Genomic DNA, 26,570 nt, shown 5'->3' with positions numbered 1-26,570 from the left:
TTTGTGTGTGTATGTGTGTCTGTGTGTGTCTGTCTGTCTGTCTGTCTGTGCTTTTTGAATACTGAACAGGCAGGTCATTTTTTCATTCTTTCTATTATAAACAAAGGGAAATATTATATTCATTTGTCCATTCATGTACTCAGGATGAAAGAAAATTATTGTAAGATGGTACTTTATTGGTTTCAAGAGAGATGGAATTGCACCAGCCCAGAGTCTGAGTCGAATTAACATATCCTTGATTTAAAACATTTGACATACATTCGGTAGAGCTAGTCCAAAGTCATCTTACACAAACCATTGAGACATTAAGTTCACTGAATCCAGTTTTTAATATTTAAATGAACTATAAAAAGCACATTAAAACATCTTCTCATTTTAGTTACAAAAATGGGTCACCTAAAGGGTTTCTCATTGCATTCACAGAAGGATTTGAACAGTGGATGTCTAACAGTTAACGTAATTCTCTCTTTAAAAAATCCCCACCCAAAATATATAAACTTAATTGCTTAACCAAGGTATATACATGGCATAACATCCTTGCATCTTAAAGGTTATCAAGAAAGTTTGAGGTATACAACCAAAATAAAAAGCCTGTCAGAAAACAAAACAGAAAAAACAACAAATAGAATTAAATAAAGGAAAATTAATGCCATGATTGCTTCCTACGAGCACAGGATCACAACATTAGTGGGAGATGTTGCCGTTTACCTGCTGGTGTGATACTTCCACTTGTTACACTTATGGTCATAAGGGCAAAGTAGCAAATGACCTCAAGCTTTGGACTGTCAATATATACAAAAGGCATACAGTCTAATTTAGCAATGGGGAATTGTTTGAATGCTCATTTTATTTGCTTTGTGACAGGTACACAGTATATGTTGAACAAAAAATACCAGAATTATAAATTTATTTGATTTAATGATGTCTTCAACTTACACTGTATATCTTTGAACCAACACTGAAATTACAGAGCCAGAAGCAGGGTTTGATACACATGCAAGTTTTGAAAGTGGATTCAGAAATAACAGTATTGTACAAAATAATAATTACAGTTTCTTTTTTATAATTATCAAAATACACCTTCTTTCTTAGCACCTCTTTATACTTTTGTGTGTTTTGAACAAGCACCATTGTAGTCGTTTTCATACAGCACCTGGAGAATCCAGAGAGGAGGTCTGTGTCCCCCCCCCCCCTCGGTTACCTCCGATTCACCCTCCTGTGCCACACGTTCAGATGTCCTTCAACTTTGCTCCATAACGTGGTTAAGTCATGTGGTTCGAGCCCTACAAGGGCAACAAGTATTTTCCTGGGTTACACATACATACATGGAAAGACATGTTTGCTACACCATCTCTTATTCAAAACTTGCATGTGGCATAGAAAAGGGTGGGGGGCTAGAAATGGGGTTTGGTGGTACCCAAAACGTCTCAACTTGACTTTCTATGCTGGCCCCATCAAGTCCTTTTGTTCTTTTTTCTTTTTAATTTAGCCAAGGAAGCAGACGGGCCCAACTTCGAATCCAAACTTCTGGTTAGGGTCGCCAAAGTCAGTCAACATGACATCGATGATTGGAACCTGATCGATTTTGGGAGTATTAATCTCCATCACAGTCTTTCCATAGCCCTTCCTCGTCTGCAACAAGAGAGACATTGAGAGAAAGAGGAACCAATTAGACAAGCAGATCCTAGACAAACACACACATTTTGTCATGTTTCTAACTGCACAAAACCTTTTACTGTGTGTTACCACTGCAAGCAAGCTGATGTCCCTGAAATAAAAGTAGCTGGACTGTCATCAGCTGACATCAGTTAGAATCAAATCAAAACTTTCCACTCCTGCTTGTTGAACTACTTATATAATTTCATTTCAGCAGGAATACTTATGTTAACCAAGTGCCAAATGGATGAGAAACTAATTAATTAATTAATTTAACTATTAAAAGCTTCTTCACCTTTTATTTGAAACACCACAAGAGCAAATGTGTCAGTTGCCACGCTGGATTTTTACTGGAAAATAATGTCCTAATCAGTTTTTTTTCTTAATAGCACCCACTAGCTAGTTGAACTAACTAAAATCTAACTTTAAACCTTAAAATTTGAGATCCAACACCAAAACAGAAAAAAGTGCATATTGTAACTAGCACATTCACTTTGAATGATGCCAGTGACAGAAGGCTCATTTTGACAAACAGCAGCTGTGGACAGGGCTTACCGCACATCCGTCTGAGAGGGCCTTGATATAAGGGTTATTGTCATAGGATATCTCCTCATCATTGGCGCCCAGGAAGCGCAGCGCCTTGTTGTAACTGTCGCTGGTGGTGTCGTGCCACGCCACAGACTGATGGCAGCTGTAGGTGAAGTTTTGCCTGGCTGAGGCTGTCAGTAGTCTGAGGAAGGTCATCTGTACCATGTTTACTGAGTTTCCATCTGCGTCAACATAGGAAAGCTGTTGGGGGCAAAAGAGAGGTCAAATGTCAAACATCCACATTTCCATATTTTCACAGAAGAATTGGACTTGTTTATTTGTTTATAAATGAAAAAAAAAATGTATATATATAAAAGCAAAAAAATATGAAATATAAGAAAGAAACAAAGATAAATATGCAAAGATACAAAGGAACAGTCAGACTACTAATAAAGCATTTCAAGGACAAAACAATAAAATGAATTGTAAAATCAACACTGCTACTGGAACATAAACTGAGCTTGTTGAACATGTTCTGATAAACAGACAAAGATGGTAGACGACACACACGCTGCGTCTCCAGCTGCCAGCTCAATAGTCAGCTTTACGTCTATGTACATGAACATTTGGCCGCTTTTCTTGCTTAACTTCAAGCAATATGAGGATGCTGACTGCCTGGTGAAACATATGTGAATAATTGAATCAGTCTAAAATAATCTCTGTCAAGTTTTAGGTGGCAGAGAGAAAGAAAAATTTGTACTTAAGACTAAGACTGTAGTTTATTAATGCCACAGGCAGTTCAAAGATTTAAATGATGAAAAATAACATACCTCCTTTGTACTGTGTAATACATTGGGTAGGAATAACAGTTAATCATTAATTATTCTTTGTAATTAGTACTTCTACTTATTCTAACATGGTCAACATTATCTAATTCCTACATTCAATTTGGAGTCTTCCTTCGCTGCCTAATGTGCAATAAGGAGTGCAGTACATGAGCATCCTCATGTGTTAGGGTATTCTCTCTGTCTAAATACAGCAGAGAAAACAGCACTCTCTAAACACTGGAGGTACTTTACTTACAGTGATTAAACAAACAGTTAAAGCCCCTGATACAGAAAAAGATAAAATTCAGATTCCAAATATTATTGTACCATTTGGATTCAGTCTTGAAATATTACATGTACTATATGTAGTTTAATGTACAAAATAACTTGAGAAATTGTTTTAATGACTCCAACTAGTCTAATAGCAATAGTCTGGTTCTATTACAAAGCTTGAATCTAGAGACAGAGCTGTATGATGTCCTGTCACAGTTGGTTATTTTAAAGTCTATTCTCTGACTCCAGGATAAACCTTTGTCTTTCATCTCTGACTAACAGTAACAGTAGCAGATGTTTGCAGAGAAACTGTTCAGGGGCAGAGTGATGACTACTGGAATGCTAAACCTCTGCTTCAATCCTCTGTAATGTTTTATTGATACTTTGTTCATTGTATGGAACAGGCTGAAAATTGTAATGTTCCCATAATAACTGAAAACAGGTGCTAGTTCAAAAGGATGTAGATCTTTTTTAACTAAAAGCCAACCTTATACATGTTAAAGGCACATCCCTTGGGTTTTGAGATTCTCTCTGCCCTGGCTTTGCCTAAAACATACACTCAAACCATTAGGTAGTTTGAGATGTCTTGACTTTGGGTCAGTCCCCTGCAATTGTATGGAAGGTGCTGCTATTTGAGTTGTTAGCAGCTGCTTGCCATTTTACAGGGCCCTGCACAGGTACATGGGATAACACAGGAAAAATAGGAGAGATTGGGCAATTCATTTATTATAACCCTTAGTAAAGGAGTTTCTGTTGTGTGCATTATGATGGAGAGGTTAAAAGAAAGAGAGAGAGGTTGAGAGAAAGGAGAAGAGACTTACTGTTTTACCACGTTTAAATTCACTGAACCATGACCCAGGAACTTCTTTGGGCCATGAAGATATTCTGACCTGCAGAAAACAAAACCAGAGTTTATTAATGACATTATCATGGGCTTCACATTTTGTAATGAATCATGCAGCCAACATGAGGAAATCTTTAAAAGTTTATCATCTTTATCATGTCTCTGAAATATCATTTTCACAAACTTCATAGAATCAGATCATTTTACTGCATTTCCCTTTAGTGGTTTTGCGTTGTTTAGCTTAGCCCCGAAGAAAATCAAATAGCTCCCTTTGACAACCTCACTTGAGTGTTATGCTGACTGATGATGAGCTGTTTTAACATGATGGCTTAATATTCAATGAGAAATCATGATTAGTAACAGGCAGTTATGAATCTCAAGCATCACTTACTCCATTAGACTTCTTATCTGGATAGATGCAGGTTTCGCCCCCGGCGGTGAAGTTACAGTAGACTTTGAAGGAATCCCCCGAGCAACCTTGGTTTGGATCAATCCAGTACTCACCTGAGGAGAATCAAGCACACTCAAACATCCTGTTCAAATAATGTCCAACAGAAAATACCTTCAAGCGCCATCTCAAAACTGTGCTGAATTCCTTTATCCAACATGAAATTCTGTTTACAAGTTATTTACCACTCATTTTCATGGCTTCCATACTGCTGCATAAAGTGTTATTATTATGCCTGAAACAACCTGTAATTTATGTGCAACAATTTAGAATTTGTTTTTTCCTCCAGCGAAATAAAGATAAAGCCAAACAATCCATACCACTGTAAATGTCAACTTTGTCTTTATCAGCCTTATTGCCGCACTTTACATGTTGCAGTACTGAGGTGAATGGGGTAAAATTACCCAGTCAAAATGATAAAATTAGGCAAATATTTAGCAAAATAGACAAGAAAAGCAAAAGTTCTGCCACTGATGAGTCCAGTATTTTCTGTGCAGGGTTCTCAATCACAATTCCTGTTTAGTATCAGAGTATCAGTTTTTAAAAAGAACAGGTATCTAGACCAACAACAGAATTTAAACTATGGGTTGAATATACAGTGTCTCACTTTCAGATACTGCAAACAGGGCTGTGTTTTTATACAAAGAACTCTTTCAGCATTTCTTCTAAAGGGAAACTCTCCTGCTTTGATTTGACCTACCGTCAGGGAATTCTGGGTGGCAAAGCTGCAGATCTTTGCACGTTCTGGCCGGGTTGTTTTGTGTGCCCATGGGGTACTTCATGCGTTCAATGTCTTGTTTGAGGTTGTTGAGTGAGCCGAAGATGTCTTCCATTCCCTCACCATAGTCCATGATGGTACTGGCTGCGTCCGACTGCATGTCAATGGAGCGTTTGGTTTTCTTAGGGGACTGGATGGGCAGGGGCTGAATCACCTCACCAGGTGGGCCCTACAGGGTGAAATAAGATACAAAGGTTTAGATCTGATAAAAGAAGACTGATCTGACTGAGAGTTTGTACAGAACAACTGTGATGATTTTAGCTTAGGGGAACCAGAGACAACAGACAACAGTCTTATATACTCACAGGAGGACCTGGAGGGCCAACTGAACCAGTGTCACCTTTTGGACCAGCAGGACCCTGGGTGAAACATGAATTGAAATATATCATGGCAATCATATATAAATACAGTAGCAATACACCTTTAAAAAACACAGATTACACTCACAGTCGAACCCTTGGCTCCCTTGGGACCTTGAGGACCCTGCATTAGACAAGACATAAACACAGTAATTTGGCAAGGTCATTCTATCTGCAGTGTAGAATCTAAGTGAATGACTGAATCAGTTGTAAAAGACTTACGGGCAGACCAGGTGGACCTGGAGGACCGAGAGGACCAGAAGCCCCACTAATACCCTTTGATATAAGGAGATGAAAGCGGAAGTCAGATATATATGTAAGGAAGACTGGAGACAAAAGTATTGTTAGTTATTGTGAAACTTAAATAATCAGTGAAATGAAAATCTAGAATATGATGGCGGAGGACCTTTTGCTTTCACATGGAATTAGGGAGCTTTTTATTAACTGAGATAGAAACTAAACTGGGGGCCACAGCAGGGCAGAATATCACTTTCAGTCATTCTGCAATGTTTATTTAAAAATGGATGCTTACATCAGTCCTTTATCGAGACAGAGGTTCAACCTTCTCTCATTAATGCCTTCTATTTAAGTGGTTAATTTTAATGATGTAGTTCAGAAGAAATCTCTTCATCAGTGTTTTCCACAATGCAGAACATTATATTACCACAGTAGTTAGGGTTACACAAACTGACCACAATGGGATGTGGTGGTAAAAAAAAAAAATCTCTTGCAGGACTGCAATGGCTTTTGCAAGGGGTTTTAGTCAACAGCAAATAACCGTATGATTGTGGCCACAGTAGAAGGGCAAATGGAGTAAAAAATGGCAAGAAGTGGAGGGCCAGCAGCAGAATGGAGTCATCAATCACTTACACTGTCACCCTTGCCACCAGGAGAACCCTGGGGCCCGGGCAAACCTCTGTCTCCCTTCTCTCCTTGCTCACCAGGGGGTCCAATCAGACCGATCAAACCTGGGTGACCCTGCAGGACAAAAACAAATATGCACACAAAGAAAGATCAAAGACTACAGTAACGTTCCTTTGTGTTTACTTAAACTTTAAAGCTACCAAATACAAGTCTGACAAGGACAAAACTGCTTTCTTCCATAAAAATGAAACGCAAACAGGAAGCTATGAAGGGTGAAGTTTCATTACAATACAAATCCACAGGCATTATAATTGAAATGTCTTTCCTGCGACAGACAAAAACATAAAAAAACAAAAGCCAAGGCCAACACACAACACAAAAATGATGACTTTGAAAAAGGACAGCTCGAACCAGATCCAATGATTGGACAGCATAAAAAAATAAAAAAACGTAACATGCTACATGCTGCTTTTTTTGTGAGCTTTTAAACTGCTCTCTCTCTCAAGCTATCATATCAGTGTGTGGGAGGCAATTTAGATAGAGTAATGTGTGCTGTCTGAATATCCTGTGCAGTTATATTTCGCCAGCAAATTTGACATTGGCAGCAAGAAAAGATTAGACAGATTAGAGTGATACATCGCATTATGCTACATATTCAGTCCTGTTAAGAGATTTTCTTTTACAGCAGCTGTGGTAAAAACTAATTTTGTTTCCTAAATGTTAACATATGGCTACATTGATATTAATACTGCTTTGTAATTCTAAAAGATATTTTGCTTTTGATCAATTGCAAAGTTGCTGTGAGCAGCTTTTGTCTGAACCAAGATCACTATCCAAAGGTTCCTTTCACTGTGTTCAGGTTTCTCTTCCAGGCTATTTGGAATCTGGGAAATCAAACAGGAAAAAGAGCTACACTTACCTTTTCACCCTTAGATCCAGGATCACCTTTCAGACCAGGAAGACCAGGAGGACCCTGAACAACAACAGCAGAAGTTAAAAATCAATTCTGCAAAAGAAGGCTGCCAGTGTGAGGAAAAATGGAAAAACAGAAAATTTGAAATAGGGAGTGAGATAGTAATGACAAATGACAAACATGAAAGGGAAAAGAGAGCAAGATGAAAATGAGAGAGAGCACAAGAGGGGTCAAAATGGGATGCTACGAAAGAAGAGGCAGGTAAATCATTAGTTGTGTAAAAAGAAAAGCAGAACACTGCAGAACAGATGAAAACCATACATGTACATGCTCAAATCCAAAGGCAAATTAGATGTTCATTAGCATTCATTCATCTCTGAATGTTCAGTCCAGTGAGACTGTAGGTCTGGAATAAGGTTTACCTGACTAAACCTACAGACTTGGGAGGGGAAGCAGGGGGAATCTTCTTGCCTTGCTCTATACCTACCAACGACTCCAGCTCTAGCTACACAGATGAATACAGAGATTAATAAAGACAGAGATTATGCGTACTAACCATAGGACCAGGTGGACCATCTTGTCCTGGTGAGCCTGGCAGTCCTTGTTCACCCTGTAAAAAGCCGTTCAGTTGTAGTAAGCATCACAGCCTGCTGTATTTTCTCTGGCCTGCCATAGATTTTCTGTGCTCAGCTGGATGATTAATAGCCCAAACAGGATGAAAAAGTGTGCTGGAATATACAAGTGAAACTAACCTATAAGCCAAATGGGAGTACTGATTATTCCATGAAGTCCATCATCATGTCTTAGCAGAACTTGAATATGTGTGTGCAAACTTTGGGTGTGTTTTAGTCTCAGCATGCTAAATGTATATGTGGAAAAAAATTTAAAAAATCAAAACGTATATGTAGCATATCACAAGGAAAGATCCTTGTCGTAGCTCAGACTTACAACGGGGCCAGGGATTCCACGTAGACCCTCTGGACCGGGCTTTCCTGAAGGTCCCTGAGGCCCAACTGGTCCTGTTTTACCTGCTGGACCCTCTGCACCAGCCTCACCCTGTGTGTGGATATATGTGTATGCTGTGAGAGAATGACGCAGGCTGAACAATGACATGATCAAAGAATCTGATGGTATTGTAATAATATTAATGTTAAGTACTAATTTTCTTGATGATCTGTTGTGTAGCAGTAACCTGTTATCAATGTATTTGACCAAAACTTATTACATTAAATTAAAAAAGGACTCTCTGCAAGTAAAAGACTGTGACAGTGGCATATCTGGTTTGTCCTCTAGATAATGTGACAATTTGTAATGGTTTTGATGCAGAATAAAAGATAGAAGAGAATCAAAGAATAAAAGATCAGCTACAACTTCTCTACTCTGCCACACAGTCTCTCATGTCAGAGTATTTTTATCTGTGTTCAATTGCAAGCTGCTTTTAGCTATAAATTATGCTGAGACAATATGCATCATGTAGATCAGGTGAATGGGGACAAGTAAACAAGTCTGAGTTATCAAATGAGGCAAAGGGCGCCTGCTCCTCCCTATGAGATTTACAACAATAGATGGAGCTACATCCCACTTTGTTTTCATATGAAGTAAATGAAAAAATTGGTATGCCCACAAGATCAAAGTATGGCAGAGCAGACCAGCTGCAATATGAAATACATTAATATACACACGGAGATGATAACACATGGAAATAAAATATTGAGTTTGTGCTGTAAGGTGTTTACAGATTATAGGCATCTATACATCTATATTCATGTAACCAGTGGAACAGCAAAGAGGTATCTTTTTGTAGTAAATTAGATTTACCTACAGCATGCACCAGCTGATTGATTTTGCCTATGCATAAAGCAACAGAACAAATGTACACATTTAGAAACTGAAGAAATGAGGAGACTGTAAAACAAGCACAAACTAAAGAGAAATTTCAGGGATCTCTGATTCACAGTAAAAGAGAAAAGCATGGTAATTGAACATCTGATGTCTCAACATAAATAATGTTGACTCCTTTTATCAGTCTTGAAATAAAGCCACAGCACACTACAAGGAGAATTTTAGTTTTACTGAAATAGGCTGTGTTTGTAAATTTCCATCTAATCTATGGTGGAAATTAAATTACATCTGGGTTTTTGTGCTTTTAAATCAAGAGGGGGACAATGTGGGTATGGTAAGGGGGGAGAACAGCCGAGGGACTTGCTGAGATGCCTCTACTGTGCAAAGGATTAATTGATTTTGTTACCTTAGCGCCCTTCTCTCCTTGCCTGCCCTCTGCACCTGCAGCCCCTGGAGGCCCCTGAAGAGGATGAGAGGACACTTCTTTAGCAGTTCAACACAACATCAACGCACACCAGCTGTACAACAGGACTGCACAAACAAGTAAATGATCATCAGTTACCTTTGACAGTATTTCAGAGGCTAACTAGGATATAAGTCTGCAGAAATAAAGTAAGTTATGCATCTGTTTATATATTGGTCCATTTTATTTGAAAACGATGTACAACAGAGTATCAAGTAGGCTGCATAAATAGTTTGGGATCATCACCAGTAAAGATGCTGCCAGGTCATCTCCCCAGCCTCTTGGCATTTCAGTTTACCTTCATTAGATTTCATTTTGAGCAACTGTCTTGCCTGATAAATACTTGGTGGGTTCTATCTTGGAATAGGGAAGATAATGCATTGTCCTCGAATGTACACTAATTCTCTTACGTCAACATCTATTTGAGTGACTTGGACATGCCTTTGTCAACATACACAATCATGCAGCCACATAAGAGCACACAGAAAACACACATAGTCTTCACCAGTCACACCCAGGGTTGGCAGGTTGTCTTTTCTTTCTGGTCAGGATCTTTTAGGCCCACAACGATTTCTTTCAACTCCACCTTCACTCAACTCCCTTCAAAGCTGCTCTTCATCCAAATTCCACTCTGATCTGGCCGAGTGTAGCCTGTGTGCTATTGACTGTGAGCCTATAATGTGAGCTCTCCTCCTATCTTGGAGCTTTCATCTTCCCCTGATATGTACCTCTTGCTGGTGGTGAAGAGGCTCTTGATCAGCACAACCAGCACAAAAGCCATTTCAATTGTAGCACAATATATAGCAGCTAGAGTAAATGAGGTAGATGATCAGGTGTATGAGAAATAGTTTATTTACTATTCTTAATTGCATTGCATCCCAGTTACTGGGAAAAGATAAAAGGGTAAAAGAAAGGACTGATCTGAACCCAAATAAAAAATAATTAAAGCTGGATGAGGTTAATAACTTATTCCATATCTCTTTTTTCAAGAAGCAAAGGTGAATATATTTCCAGTACCAAGGCTTTATCAATTCAGATGAAACTAAATTTGCAGCTACATGAAATTGACTTATTCAGAATCAGGGGCTGAGCTGGAGAGAGATTTAAGGACTGTTGGAAATTTCTACAGGCAAAATGCTGAGAAGACACAAAACAGAGCCAACAGATCCTACACAATCCTAGCTGTGAAATTTTGTATTCAGATGAGCAACCAGTGACAGATCATCTCAGGTCCCATTTTTTTCTCAGTGAGTTAAGAGCCAAGTGTGATAAAATAGCCATTTTTCTTACCATAATCCCTAGAGCATTTAGGTGCAGCACATACTGATACCATGCTTAATGCTCAGAATGTAAATTTCATTGGGCACATTAGAAAAGCAATCAACCCCAGTTTAAAAATGCATGGCACGTTTTCTTCCCACTGGACTGAGCCTTGGAGTGTCCCTTTGAAATACAGTCACTACACATCATATTGGAAATATCTTACTAGTCCATTGCAAAAGTGCATTCAAAAAGGAACTGGCTTTGATAAAGTGTATAAAGAAGATCTCCTTACTGGAGAGAACATGGACATCAAAGATACTCAAAGATGCTTTGTGTTAAAATCTTTATGTTTTATCTTAACTCAGACTTGTAGCCTTGAGAAGTTTAACCAAAGCAGAGACCTACTGTAGTTCCTCTAGTAATGGCTGACCAAAGTCTCAGTGATGATAATCACATCGTAATCAACACAGACTCAAGATTTCATCTTATTTCATTGCTTTGTTGGTGCACTCTTAAATCCAGCCTTTCTCTTGTCATAACCTCCTAACAATATTACCATGTCCCTGTTATGCATTGGTTTTGTTCCAGCTGTCAGTCAGCAGCCACTGATCAATAATGTGTCAGACTTGCTATATCTCTCTCACTCTCTTCCCTCTGCCACTAGGACATAAATGAGTTTGGAACCTATGGCTCCTTTTTTACAGATAGTTTGTGGAAAGCCTTTTCAATATCTTGATAAGATAAAAAAGAGTCATGATTTTAACATCCTAACATTCATCTCTTAGTAGGCTTTGAGACAGCTTTATTTCACAGACAGTACTACACCTTGACCCCTTAAATCTCCCACTTCGTTTTCCTCACTCTGCTTCTACGGAAACGAATCTCTCCTACCTCACTGCCAAGACTGAGTTGTTGAGGAGGAACTGTTGTGAGGCGAGGCAGGATACTGGTCCACTGGCTAAGAGGCCAGTGTACAATGCCAACAGATACACACTCCCTGCATTTCACAAGGGCTTGTTGAGTCATGGTTTTAGAATGGAAAAGCTTTGGTCAGAAGCCAACAACAGAGACCATCAGATTGGTGAGTCTTGGGTTATTGCTGGAAGCACACCAATGATGCATATGCATGAATACTGTGGTAATATTTTTACCACTACTTTTAATAGCCACAGACTTACTCTCTTGCCAGGTGGTCCAGGTGGGCCAGCTTCTCCTGATGGACCAGGGGGTCCCTGAAAACAAGCAGTAAAACAGTTTGTATTAAGCAACGAGTCAGTGCTGATATGAATTTTGATGAGAACACAGCTTGCTTCACTAAATCTCTTGTTATGTCTGCCAAAAGGACACTGACACATAGAGCATATTGACACTTGGAGAACATTCAACCTCAGGATAGTCCAGTAGAGTTAAGCCAAAACCCACAATTGGATGAGGCGCTGCACTGCCTGAAATGATACATACTGTGCTCTCTGAGACACTTTCATCCAATTATCTCTCAGTTAATTGCAAGCAATCAAAGCAATTTTTCACAATTTGCATTAGTAAATATTCACATTACTGAAAGCATCATTTTTTTAGCTGGTTTATAGGCTGAGTACATTGTCACATGTAAATATGAATAAACAGAGGATATGTTTTTCTGTTATAGAACACTAGTCATCTTTTAACAAACCTTCTAAACATTATTTCCCATTTTAGCATTTCAGCATGCAATCACACTTCAGCAAGCAAAATTCAAATATGTAACATTCATGGAATAAATAAAAAATCTTCCATGTTTTTCTTTGGCAATGATAAAGGCTCATTTACATTCATAAATGTTAATAAGAGTTGTGATTCGTTGCTCTTTCCACAAGGCCAGCACATTAATGTTTGGCTTTTATTTCTAATAACACATAATGAATCTGCAAAGCAGATTAGTCAATTTACCTTCACCCAATAGTATGAAGTAAATATCATAAATAAAATGTGCAGAGAAAATTATTTACTCACTGAATATAATTACAGCTTTTATTGCACACAAACATCTGGTGGACTACTACATTATAAATAAAAAAAACAAAAAACAAAAAAAAAAACATAAACAAGAGATATTTGTACTTATTCATACACAATGACAAAGTAGCTGATTGTTAAGCTGATTGAATTTAATTTCATCCCTCAGGTGAACCAAAGACATGACATGATATATACCCATGAAAAATGACAGCAACTTACCGGCTGACCACCCTCTCCATCCTCTCCCTTCTCTCCTGGTTCCCCATCAGTACCCTGTAACAGAGAGATATGTAGGTTGGACTATAGTAGTCTGACGATGGAAATAACTATCGTCCACTGTAACTACCATACTCTTTAATTCAAATGGATTGAACATGATTCCTAGTACAAAGACATTCATGATTTACTGTACATGGGACTATATATAAATAAATATTGCTCAAAGATTTCATACTTACAGCAACACCTGGCTCTCCAGGAGGGCCAGGGTCTCCAGGGAATCCAACAGGCCCCTAAAAGAGAAACCAATGAGATGTATCAGTGTAGCAAAAGTAACACGAGGTACTGCTGCTGGATACAGGCATTAAGGGCATGGTTAGTAATTTAGACAGAGATTTAGTCCTGGTGTACCTGGTTACAAGCACTGAAGGCAATGTGATGGACTGAATGATGATGTTGCAAATCCATAAGAAAAGACCTTACTGCATTCCATTACCATGCAGGCATAACATATAACATAACATGTTAGGGGAGTGATGAGAATTTGCCAGACTTACAGGGTTGCCCTTTGGACCGTCATCTCCAGGGGGTCCTTTGGCACCAGCAGGTCCAGCAGCTCCAGGGGGGCCAGCCTCTCCTTTTTCTCCTCTCTCACCTTTGGGTCCCTATAGTTGTGAGGTGGGGGTGGACGGCATTCATTACATCAGTACCACAGAAAGAAATGAAATGAAAGACTGACATGCAAAACTGATGTCAGTGTGTGTAACAAACAACAAAATGGTTAATACAGCTGATGTGAACTGAGCCTGGAGAGTTTACATGTATTTTTCAGGACTATAAGTTCTTAGATATGATGTAACTGTGCCTCTGTGGGGGGCTGATACAAACAGACAGCTTCATCTCAAATGTGAAGCATTTCAATCAATATAAGTGAGACCAAATTTCCCCATAAAACCATTCTCTGTAATGAGAATAATATACTGGATTGATTTTCAAATCTGCCTTTAATCTCCTTCACCATCTGTCATTGACAGAAACTTTTTAACCTCTAGATTTGTGGCTCTGTTTGTGCTGATGTAATGGTACACTATTCCTGTTTTGTATGATAATGCACTTTTCTTTGTGAGGGAATCCAGCAGATTCTCTGAACTGTGATTTAAAATCAGCTGAAGATTAGAATACAAGGTTAGCTGTATGTTCCTGTTTGCTGTTTTTGGACAGTCACCTTTTTCTGACAGAAGAGAGCTGTACTGTATCACTTTAAAGCCTTGAAACATTTGTCTGGACGTTAAAATGTAATCACTTCTTTTTCTTTTTCACTTTCATGATGATGTTTGTGTGCTCCTTCTACAGTTTGGTAACATCTCCATCCTAATAGTGTTCAATAATTTTTTGTATATGCATGTATGAGGCAAAATGCTGTGTATTTTCACATCAAATCTACATGAAGTTTAAATGAAACAACTGTCTTGAATGTTGTTTCAACTCAATTCTTTATTTTCCTTAATTATTATTAATAATAATAATTAATAATTTGTTTTTTGTTAGTGGTAATTATTGTACAATGAGGTCTTTATACTATTTTTAGTTATTATTGTTCCAATGCCATCTACTCTAAATGTAGCAGTTTGATGTAAAAATAAATGCACTGGATTGGGGCTGTGATTATGATGGGGATGTTATGTTGCACACTGATTTTGGAAATGTCACCAGCAGTTTGAATGCTAGTAGTCACGCTCCTCTGCCACTCCCACTGGAAACAGGCCACGTTTCAATCCACTATTGTACCTCAATAATGAGGCAGCCTCACTAATAGAACCAACAATAATTAGTGTTTAGGAAAAGTGAACAAAAAAAAAAAAAAGAAAGTTGATCACATTGTCATAAATCTCTGGCAATAACATTGCAAGCACTTATCTTGTTAATCTTTTTAAATCAACTCTGACATTCAGTATCACAAACTAATAATATAATCAGAACAATTCAAATACACCCACTGGAGCTACTGAAACATAGCAAATCACAGCTCAAAGCTGTGGGCATTTGATGTTTTGGTGTCAACTTGCTTCATGGTGACTGCATCATTGTTCTTTAAGACAGAGACAGCAGGCATAATTATGTCTGAAGAGTCTGGGGACAGACTCAGGTTGGCAGGCCATGTGGACATGGGGCGCAGAGCAGAAAAGCCATGCTGAGATGAACTACCAGCCTGAATATGAAGAGGATTACTTTCACTGTGATAAATACAGTGTTACTTTAAAAAAAAAAAACTCATTAAATTGGATTTTGTTTCTCATTTGCCTAAAGCTATCCATTAAGCAATTGTTTTCCTGAGGAGAACCTACAAACATGTGTTGCTGATGTGTTTCTGATGAAAGTAAGGTGTAGTGAGGTTACTTTTTAAAAGCCCTCCAAATATTCTTACACAGGCTTTGTGGTATTTTAAACACTGTGTTGAAAAGCAAGATGTACTGAACGTACAAACACACAAATTCTAGCACATGAATACATAAAGACACACAAACATAAAACATTCCTGCCACATATATTTAGATTTAAACACTAGAAAAACAAAAACACAGCTTACTTACCCCAGTTCCAGGATCTCCAGGGGGCCCTGGGTTTCCGGCCTCACCTTGCTCACCCTGTAGTTAGACAAATGTCAGTGTCTGGATAGATAAACCTTCATCTACACAGTTTCCAAATTCAGGCCAAGCATTTAAAAAAAACATCACACCTACTAAAAAATAGTTTTGACAAACTAATACTTAATGATGTTTAATGATTTAATGATCAATATTAAGAGAAGCTAGATATTTAATTAAAATAAGTCTATAACTGTAGTTGATGACAAGGGTATTAAAAGTTACTGTGTTTCAAGTGCCCTCTTAAAGTGTTGGGAGCCCTTCATGTGTCATATTCCTGAGTCATTTTAACAGTCGTGGTGCAGCATTAAGTATTTATAGTGCAGCTGTCTGCCAAATGGCAATGAATGGCTGAATCTTGCTGGAAGTGTTGGAAAACAGACATTAATAGTATCAAAGCACTAACTCAGACAAAAAGCCTGGGCATATGAAATGAATAGGCCGCAGGTAGTAACAAATGGAGTGGGCCAGCAGTATTTCAGTGCCCAGTGCAATGTTGTGCAATGACACCTACCTTCTCACCCACAGATCCCATAGGGCCGACACCACCCGGAGGGCCTTGTGGACCCTGCAGCAGGAAATAAAGAAAGAGATGATATGAGGATATCCATACTTTTCAATGTAAGACACGTGAGGTAAAGCCATTAAAGATCATTACAGTATGTCTCACTCCTACATGGAACAGATCCTTTTTAATATATGCAGGTAATGTAATTTTGTGTATATGCATTGTTATTGTTATGCTATACATACATCAGCTCCACTAGGACCCTGAGGACCTCTGGGACCAGGGGGACCTGGAGGGCCCTGCAAGAAAGATTCAGAGATTCAGTGTTGTTAAAGTGTATTATGCTATTATAAGAGGACTTACATAAAACAGATGTGTCTCTTACCATGGGACCAACATCACCGTTTTCTCCCTTCTCACCAGGAGGTCCAGGAAGCCCCTGAGGACAAAAAAAAAAAAAAAATTAACAGTTACCTTATCAGAAAAGAAAATAATAATGTTACCAGCACAAGGTACTGCTGCATGAATACGCAACAGTGTTGTTAATGAGTTAAATTTGTTTGTGCTGTTAACTGCACTCACAACAGCTGTCCCTACTTGAGTACAGTATATCTGTGGGCCAGAACATCCAGAAATTAATCATTTAAATCTAAGTTTTCACTGCAGTCAAGTCCTATCATCAGAATATTCAGTATGTGTTGAGGTCAACAAGTTGAACCAGAGACCTTCAAAAACTCAAGTGGATGTGCAGAATAATGCACTAGTAGTATCAAAATTAGTTCGACAGAATACAGAATTTCAATCCTTTAAGCAAATATGTCCAGTTTTACAAAGATCTGCATTAAGATATTTCATTTAGCTTGACTTTCTGCAACAGGTACTTTATGTGAGGAAGTCAGTGTTGCATAATATCAAATCTCCACACCTCATTTTGAGCACAACAGGGGGGTTTAATCTTCCATATAAATACTCAGACAAAAAGATTATTTCTTTCTCTGCAGATCTGTAAGACAAGACTCCACTCCTGTTTGTTCTCCATTTTGCCTTTTAACTCAAAGGTGCAGACATACTGTAGCTCCTGCTCACTGATGCAGGTTAAAGGTGCAGAGTGGTCAAGGCCTCATATGTGTGTTTGATCCCTGACATTTCTACCAGTAATTGCTGTGATTAAATTTGCCCTCTGTTCATGTGTGTGTGTGTGCGTGTGTGTGTGTTTGTCATTAGTGTAAGGTGTATGGCTGTGAGGGAGCAGATCAAAGGATGCATTCCTCTGCAGGTGCTTACTCTAACTTCAAATACTCAACACAAAGGACAAAAAAATGGTTTGCTGACTTTGCATATGTATACAATGCCCTACATCTAAGCATGTATGTGTGTGTTAATGCCCAAGTTTTGAAGTATTTTCTGTGGATACTAAAAAGTGTGTGTAGCTTCATGCTGGTTCCTCCCGTGCTGCGAAATCTCATCTGTGTAAAGGTCGCTTCTAGTCTGAGATCGTTAGCCACGCTACTAATTATGCAGCACGGTAAATGTACTCGATGAGGAACTGACTATCAGAGCAGGTCAGTCCTGGCAATTAATGGGATCGCGTTGGGAAGTGAATTACTTCCAATTAAAAGTCCATTGAATACAATCCTGCAGAGATAGGAACGATGAGCAGTGGTCTATGTAATTTCATCAAGACAAAGACCCCAATCCCTGCAGTAAACTTGTACTATGTTTATCTTAAGAAGTTGAATACTAATAAAGCAGATCATTACTAACAAATAGGCTAGCACTGAAGGGAAGGTCCTACCTCTTTAGATTATTGTTACAGTGCTACAAAACATCTTTAAGATTAGTTGTGGTAATACTTTTAGTCTGGTTTAAACTTTAGTGCACACCAATGAATTACATAAAATCATGCATATCAACAAAGCCTTTTTCTGAAGCTTTAAACACTGTGAGCCTTGCTGGTATGTGTAAATTCTTTGTGAGGCACGAGACAGTTTGAGACATCTTGATGAGATTGAGCCTTCAACCAGGAAGCAATTGAGGCAGCAAGTGGAGATGAGAGGTGTAATCATCGCAGGCCAAAGCTAGGTCCCCATACAACACAGATTCGATTAAAGCAGTGTATACAGCATAGGCAACTGTGTAAGTGTGAGTTAGTGTGTCTGCTTTCTTTTGTATTGTTGCATGGTGTGTGGCGAATATATCAATGAGTGACTGGAGCTTTCTGAGTGGGTCTAAGGATAAATAATATCCTTAGACCTACAATAATTGTTGTATAATATTGTAAAGCAGTTAGCAGTTAAAGAGTCAAACACAAACCCAAACACGCTGCCCCTGCAGCGCAGCGATGTGCCATTTGACTCACGTCACATGCTGCCCATATCACAAACCAAATGCGTAACAGGATAGAGCAGAATACGAAACACTGTATAAAGCATATAAAATGCAGTGGTGTCCCTGATTCAGGATTCCACTGGAAATCAACAGGAAATGTCTCTGTCATTATCATCTTTATAAAGCCAGGACTGTGGCTCATAGAGAACTGGATATTTTTATTCCTCAGAGATGAATTTCCACTGTAAGACCACAGAAGAAGATATGCTACCACCTGACAAGTAAAACAATCCAGCTACAGTCTTGTAGCAGCACAGTGGGAGCAAGTCTGAGAAAGATCCTGGAGCTTCGACACTCCTGAAAACCACTCAGAAAATACGACAGTGGTATATTTGGACACATTGATGGGGCCAATGTGCTTCTCGCCACCACCTGTATGTCGCTGAAAATAATTGGGATGATCTTTTTGATGCATGTCATATGCCACTGATATGTGTTGGGAATAAATATGAATGAAACTGACAGACAAAATGTTTTAGAAATTATGCTTACTTTATTTCTCATTTCCCTCTAGACAGGAAAATGAGAAATAAATTATTTAATCTCATTGCTCATTGTTTCATATTACTGAGCTGAGTATGAAACTACAGTAAATGCAGAGGGCAAAGTCCAGTTGGTGTGTATTTGTCTTTTTTGCACATATAAATGAAATACATCTTAAAAAGTAAAAAAAAACAGTTGCTACAGTACATTTTTTATTTACACTATCTTCATTGACTAGAGGTTTCAATGTACCTATATCACTGACAAAAATACATGTAACTATGCAGCACTACTGCAAAAGACAGCCACAGTAAATGTAGAAACAATGGCCTCTATAACAGCTCTTACCATTTGTAATCATGGCTGTGTATGTAACATTTAGACCTGCTCTTCAGAGCGCTATCCTAGACAGGTGTTTATATGAAACAAAAAGAAAGACTGTGTAGTTAAGCCACTATCTGACACAATAACTGTAAGTTATTTTGTGTAGCTTGTATATGTGTAAATGGTACTAACCTGTAGACCAATGGGACCAGGGGGTCCAGGGAAACCTCTGGGACCTTCATCTCCCTTCTGTCCAAACATACCCTGCTGACCTCTGGGACCAGGTTCTCCATCAGCCCCCTGAGAAAGAACATACACAGTTTCACACATTATGACATTTACTGATTGCATGTTCATGTTAAAGTTGTTAATTTTTAGATTTATTCTCACCACAAACTCACAAGGCATTGTTGATAAAATGGTGTTGAATACAGTGTCATGGCCATTGAATATTTTTATATAAATACAGTTTGTGTATAGCTGTATGTGTATAACACAACAGAAGAGATTCCACTTAAAGACAGAAAGCTTTTCATTGTGATGATTTTACACACCTAGTAACTGGTACTGCAAAGCTTTATCTTGAAAAATCCCCTGGTTCATAGAACATAAAGTGTTGCAGATTATATGTCTCAGTTATCTGCAGTGTCTACTATTCAGAAATACTATAGGCTTGTCCATCTTGCATGTCAGCTACTTATCCTGTCTAGCTCTCTGTCTGGATTGTCTTGCTATAGACAAAGACATGTTCATGGTGCATTACAGCAGTTTTATCCTGACAGGAGTCAGGGTAGCTTAGCAGTACTTACAGCAGGACCTGGAGCACCTATGGGTCCTTGGAGACCAGCTGGGCCGGGAGGACCCTGAGCACAAACAAGAAAAAGTTGCTACCACAAAATCCGAGAATGGTCACAGAAATGTAAGAGCACTCACATATCACTTTGTAACATGTAAACAAAACACAGGCTCACTCTTAAGATGACATTTAATATGTAACATCAGCAGCTCTTTATTAACTGTGAATAATAAATTGTTGTGTGAATAATGGACATTGCTTCCTGTACGCACCTGTTCTCCCTTGTCAGCTTTGCTTCCTTTCTGACCGGGCTCTCCAACCTCTCCCTGGGAACAAGAAACAAATGAACACACACACACACACACACACACACACACACACAGTCAACTATCTCCCTAAATGGCAACAGCTTATGAATCATCATAGAAAACCCTCAGCTTAACACAAACAATTATCTGCACAAATATGGAGATTTCTTATTGTCCAGTTATTTTCATAGCGAACCTCTGCAGTGACATATGTTTGGCAGCTGATAATAACCTTAAGGGACATAATGATTGTAGGAGATGAAACAAGCAACAGTCTTTCACTTTCACATCTCCTCTAATTGCATTTGCTAGCACATTTGGTTTTGAAGATGGATAGGCAACCATTAGTTAAAGACGGAGACATATTTTCATACAGATGGCTTGAGTAAGAACATGGGGATATAACATATTCTAGTTTGGGAATGGAGAAGGAGTTGTAACTGGGCCAACAGGATGGGAGGGATGGGAGGAGCAGTAATGAGTGCGGTTGACTGACCTTGTCACCATCCTCTCCAGGTGGACCCTGGGGTCCAGCAGGCCCAGGCAGACCAACAGGACCCTGGACACCGTCACGACCAGCTGGACCTTGAGGGCCTTTCTCACCCTAGAGTAACAACATTTACTGAAATGATATTTCATACAAAACAAAAACTGCAGAGATGAAGGTCAAAGGAAGAACAGGAAAGAGAAATTGTATGTAAATAAAAAAATATACTTACAGGTGCGCCCTTCTCTCCAGCAGGACCTGGGGGACCCTGAGGGCCAGGTCTACCAGACAGGCCAATTGGACCAGCTGGACCAGCAGGACCCCTCTCACCAGGAGAACCCTGTGCGGCAAAGAGAGCGAGCGAGACATGATGAGTATTAACAATAATCAATTAGAGGCAGAAGACAGGCTTTGTCATTGTGAAGAGAGCACATAATTCATAGTTTTGTTAGGCTGCCCATAAATATATATATAAATAATAGATCAACACACCTACATCAACAAACCATTTCTAGAGGAATACTGAGAAAACCGCAGGAGCAACACACAGTAACAGCTGCTTTTAGGTTCTAATAAAGCAGCACTGCTCCTTGAAAGCAACCAGTATTATCTTCTGTCAGGGAGCTGACATCTTGGTGGCTCTCTAAGCTCTGAGCACTGCTGGTGCAGGAGTGAGGTGAATATCTGAATGACAGAGGCTGCTGCTGTGTATCAGAAACTGTTCACCTAAATCCATAAAACATGATGGTGAAAGACACTCAGCATTTTTTATCTCTGCTGCACTGAGACAACTCTCCGTTTAACTGCATGTTCTCTAGGAAATGACCTTACCAGAAAACTGTACATGCTGAACCAAAATACTAATTTAGACTGTTTGTTTGTTTTTTGTTTAATGAATTTATAAAGTAAAGGCTGAGATACATCCTCTGTCATTTAGGACATGAATCACAGAGCTATCTTTGAGAGACTGGGGATTTAATGCCCCTTGATAAAAGTGTTCAGGGCTTTTCTGTCCTGTTAAGAATGAAATTCTGGGGGGGAACATAAAATGAAAAACAATACACATTGTGAAGCAAGTGGCATTTAGCTTAAACCTATAAGAGGCTCATTTTTATTATCTCCTCCTCCTATTATCTCCTTATCATCTCTGGAAACACATGGAGAACAGTTATTATTGGTAAGCATCATCTGAATACACTCGTGGATGAGAGCAAGGGGGCAAATAACATAAAACCTCAATAATCCTCAATACGTGGGATGTAACAAGGTTTCTAAGGTTAAGACAACGTTTGAAAACAGTCTACATTGTGTAGACATGTTAATATGCAAATAGTTAACTAAAGTTTGGTTGGAGTACACATTCAATCAATGTGTGAACAAAAGTCAATAGTTAAGTATCTCTTGAGCAAAAATATAACAGTGAGACAGAAAGAACAGACAGAAAAACTACAATGTTTCTCAACATCAAAATACCTAGAAACATAACTTTTCACTGCAATTAACAACAAATAATATTTGTTTTTTCAACTGTTCTTTGTTTTGTTGTACTTTTGCACTGTACTTGCTGTTTTATTGATTCAGTAGCTTATTTAACACAAATGTCAAAGGGAAAAAAGCAAAAACTACAAGTCAAGCCGAGCTGCAACCTTTGGGAACGATGAGGAGTTCAGGATGACTAGACACTGTGACTCACCATATGGATGCTCTCCTGGCTGTGTGGTTTCATTGTGTGTGTGTTTGTTTGTTTGGGTCTGTGTGCCAGGAGGCAATGGTGCAAACAGTCTTGATACCCAGCTACTGTAGTGCATGATCACTTCAAACACAAATCGCTGTGTGCAGTGGGGAGAGATGAAATGCAGTGCTGCTTTCATTGGAAAATTAATAAATAAATCATAGATGACACGAGTGTGATGGCTTAATGAGTTCATAACTATTACACATGTGCTTAATTTACTTGGTGCAGTTGGTTTCATTTACTGTTAGATTTTATCTCATTTTTCCCCTTAATGTCACTGTGACTGCAGCTCAGCAGCTCTGATTCATCCTCATCAGATCTGATTCCTGCCTGCTCTCCTTTCTATACAGCTATAGTCATAATATCCTTGAGTAAGGCACTTAACCTAGCTGCTACAGTGGGATATACACTGGTCATCTGAAGAATGTGTGAGTGAGTATAAATTCATGAATTGGCAGCACTGCCCAGCTTAAAGGGAGCATACATCTCATCAAACCTTACCCAGGGAAGTATAGGTCAAAACAAATAAAGATAACTTTCTCTCATAAGTTAGCTTTACCATAAGAGGGAATGCTCTCTGATGCTGATGTCAACAGGAAAGCAAATATAAACATGACCTAGCAGTTAGCTAAGGTAAATTTAAGCTATTTTTAAAGCTTTTCCTGTCCAAATGACTTTAACTGCCCTCTGGTGCTGGTTGCTAAAACATGAAATATGCACAAGCCTCTACACTAATCAATAACACATATCACATTTGAAAAAAAAAATACAGTGAATTTCCCAAAGGTACTTTGATCTCAGTTAACAGTATACTTACAACTGGACCAGGTGGACCCTGGGGCCCCTCTCCTCCCTTCAAACCTGCTGGGCCCTGGGAGAAGAAAAAAAAAACACATGAGACGTCAATCAAGCCTCAACTGTCTGCCTTCCTTTACTGGTTTGTTACTTCAGCCAGACACCACCAGAAATGTGCTTTGAGTGGATTTAGCCTTAGAGTGCTGCTCTCTGAAATGTCATTGTTATTTTCATTTTCATCCTGATAGACCACCAGCATGAGTCAGAGCCCACAAATACCTCCATGAAAAGCTACTCAGTAACCTGTGGCACGTCTAAAAGAGATATCATTCCTTTCACATGTGCTCCTGTAGATACTGTAGGTAGAGTGCTGGGATTTCTCTGCACATACTGTACATGGATGCACAAGCAGTAAGTACACATGACTGTGTGTTTATGTGGAATTATACAGTAGTTCTATATCTTTTTCTGTACCTGCAGAAAGGGGTGTTAAGGAGGTGTGTTCTGTATGTGTGTGTTTTCTTGTATGTTTGTCAATGCACAAAATATGGGTGTATGCAGCTCCCTTGTTGGCCACAAAAGAGGACATAACACAATGGTTAATGAGTCAGCGGTGCTGCTGGCCTGCAAAGGTTGACTGACCTTCAGGGTACAGGCAGCACAACACAACCTCTCCCTTCACTACATGTGTATCCACTCCCACCCACCACAGTCTTATTGCCAACATATTCCAATAATACATACAGAGACAAATAAATAGTTTTTCACATGTCAGTACCAGCATTTTTGGGGGTGAGCAAAAATATTTAAGTCTTTGAGTCAAACTAGAGAAAGATTTTACAAATGGTCTCCTAACCAAAACCTACCTACTTCTATAACACAGGTCCATGATACATTGCTGTGGTTAAAACAGTGCTGTCAGTGGTGGAGCGATGCAGAGGCACGCTTATTCATTTGTAAGATGTCACTTTGAATTTCTCCTGGGCCAGATTGATTGCTAGGAGTAAATTCCAAGGCTGGTGTCTCTAATGAAGTGAATAGCTAAAAATAGTTGCTGGCTCATTTGTTATGTAGCAATGTTCTGTCACTAGCAAACACATGTAGAGGGAAGCTATGATGAATAGGTGCAGATGGAGGGGACCTCTTACCGTGGCACCAGGCAGACCCCTCTCTCCAGGGAAGCCTCGAAGGCCAGGGGGACCATCCTTACCGGGGGATCCCTGTGGTCCAGGGTCTCCCTATACACAAAATCACACATGGAGTTAATATGGTTCATAATATGGTGCATCAATACAACGTCATGATAATTATATAATTATAGTAATTATTGACCATGCTTTGTTTCATGAGTGATTCTTATTAGAGTGCATGAAAAAAAAAGTTAATTGCTGTGCAGGAGGAAACATTTCTTTTCTGCTTGAGGACCAAAAGTCAGACCACATCTCATGAGCTGCAATGTCACTAAAGATTCAAATTTGGAAAACTTCTTCTAAGAACCAATTAAGTCTGAACAGATATGTGCCAGCTAAAGGAAATGTGCAAATGATGAGAGAACAGTCTCTTACATTCCCAAAACCTCATGAACAACTATCTAAACTTGGTGTTAAAATGTTGTACAAAATGAGGTATGAAGCTACACCTCAAAAATATCAAGAAACTAATTTTAGTTATACTGTATGAGAAATTTGACAGTGTTGGTTGTTGTATTCCAGTCTGAGAAATAAGAAGCAAAGATTTGGAACAGTCCATCAATCACAGCCAAGGTATTTGTCCAATCATGTGTAAGGGGTGTGTCGGGGGGGGGGGGGGGGGGGGGGGTTCTTGCCAGACAAAGAGGAAAAACTGAAGGCAATGCCAGATTACCAGGGTAAAAGTATTACATTAAAATCAAAGTTCTAGCCTAGTTCCTCAGACACATTGGACTATCAGTGTCATGACTATCAGCGTTACACCTTTTTTATACAGGAGACTGAGGTATGATGAGCTCTGTAGAACTCTGCGTTCAAACTTTGACCTTTTATCTTGAGGCTGCTGACACAGATAAATCTTTAGTCGCTTTAACAGAAATTTTAAAATGCAATTGTTCCTTATTTGGTGAATCACTGTTCAAAGCACACAGAATTACTTTAAGTTTCACTTTCAGTTTGCTTCTCTCCTCCAACACTGTCAGTCTGAAAGGACCATCAGACATCAGCTGCTGCAGCAAAAATTCAGTCTTTATACCAGCAAACTAGGAGACTGGAGTTACCCACATATTCAAGTTTTACTGCAACTTTATTGGTTATTAAGTTTCGAACTGGAGTTGGGATGGTGTCAGTGTGGCATCCGCCTCCTCTGAGTCCTCTGGTCACATGAATATAAATCAGAAAGCATATGACAAGCAAATATCATAATGCTAATGGATTTGTACATCCCACCAGGAACGTGTACTTCTTTTGTAGCTTAATGGGCCATTAGCTGCAATTAGTTTGACGCATGTATGTTTCCTGTGGACTCATTAGCACTGTCACCACAGTCAATGCATAAGCCTTCGACTCTAATCTCTCAAAACCAATGCACAGTTGTTGCTTTCACATAATCGATGACAGTCTCATATTTGGAGACAGGATTTTTGTTAAAAAGGTTACATAATAAAAAAATACCAAAGTGCTGCTTAATGGCTAAAAGCTTAATTGTTCAAAAATCAGAGGTGACTCAAATGAGCATGCTGAATGCTTGTTTGCATACCATTCCCTAACCTAATCTCAGACACTGAACTAACGCTAATAGTTCCTTTGTATTGTATCTACAAAGAGTAATAGAGCCAAGAATTGCAGGGCAACTTTA

At 39.0% G+C, this 26,570-nt stretch overlaps 1 protein-coding gene across 10 annotated transcripts in view; it reads right to left on the bottom strand.

The window, feature by feature from the left end:
- Positions 1-310: 310 nt before the first annotated feature.
- Positions 311-26,570, bottom strand: part of col11a1a (collagen, type XI, alpha 1a) — a 75,526-nt gene continuing 49,266 nt past the window's right edge. For all 10 annotated transcript variants that reach the window (XM_071485864.1, XM_071485859.1, XM_071485856.1 and 7 more), the window contains 28 exons: positions 24,893-24,982; positions 23,767-23,820; positions 21,447-21,554; positions 21,224-21,331; positions 20,692-20,745; positions 20,433-20,486; positions 19,816-19,923; positions 16,814-16,867; positions 16,674-16,727; positions 16,435-16,488; positions 15,867-15,920; positions 13,833-13,940; positions 13,515-13,568; positions 13,276-13,329; positions 12,237-12,290; positions 9,739-9,792; positions 8,439-8,546; positions 8,047-8,100; positions 7,497-7,550; positions 6,584-6,691; positions 5,936-5,989; positions 5,802-5,837; positions 5,660-5,713; positions 5,277-5,523; positions 4,520-4,632; positions 4,106-4,174; positions 2,212-2,445; positions 311-1,632 (listed from right to left, as the gene is read on the bottom strand). In XM_071485864.1, coding sequence (XP_071341965.1) covers positions 1,486-1,632; positions 2,212-2,445; positions 4,106-4,174; positions 4,520-4,632; positions 5,277-5,523; positions 5,660-5,713; positions 5,802-5,837; positions 5,936-5,989; positions 6,584-6,691; positions 7,497-7,550; positions 8,047-8,100; positions 8,439-8,546; positions 9,739-9,792; positions 12,237-12,290; positions 13,276-13,329; positions 13,515-13,568; positions 13,833-13,940; positions 15,867-15,920; positions 16,435-16,488; positions 16,674-16,727; positions 16,814-16,867; positions 19,816-19,923; positions 20,433-20,486; positions 20,692-20,745; positions 21,224-21,331; positions 21,447-21,554; positions 23,767-23,820; positions 24,893-24,982 — 2,394 coding nt within the window. In that variant the 3' untranslated portion in view covers positions 311-1,485. The remainder of the gene's footprint in view (positions 1,633-2,211; positions 2,446-4,105; positions 4,175-4,519; positions 4,633-5,276; positions 5,524-5,659; positions 5,714-5,801; positions 5,838-5,935; positions 5,990-6,583; positions 6,692-7,496; positions 7,551-8,046; positions 8,101-8,438; positions 8,547-9,738; positions 9,793-12,236; positions 12,291-13,275; positions 13,330-13,514; positions 13,569-13,832; positions 13,941-15,866; positions 15,921-16,434; positions 16,489-16,673; positions 16,728-16,813; positions 16,868-19,815; positions 19,924-20,432; positions 20,487-20,691; positions 20,746-21,223; positions 21,332-21,446; positions 21,555-23,766; positions 23,821-24,892; positions 24,983-26,570) is intronic.

This window comes from Trachinotus anak, unplaced genomic scaffold (assembly GCF_046630095.1).
Source record: "Trachinotus anak isolate AG129_WGS33_773 ecotype Australia unplaced genomic scaffold, CSIRO_AGI_Tana_v1 ptg000009l, whole genome shotgun sequence".
NCBI lineage: Eukaryota > Metazoa > Chordata > Actinopteri > Carangiformes > Carangidae > Trachinotus > Trachinotus anak.
Note: the sequence above shows the minus strand (reverse complement) of the source record. Positions and strands in the feature narration are given on the sequence as shown.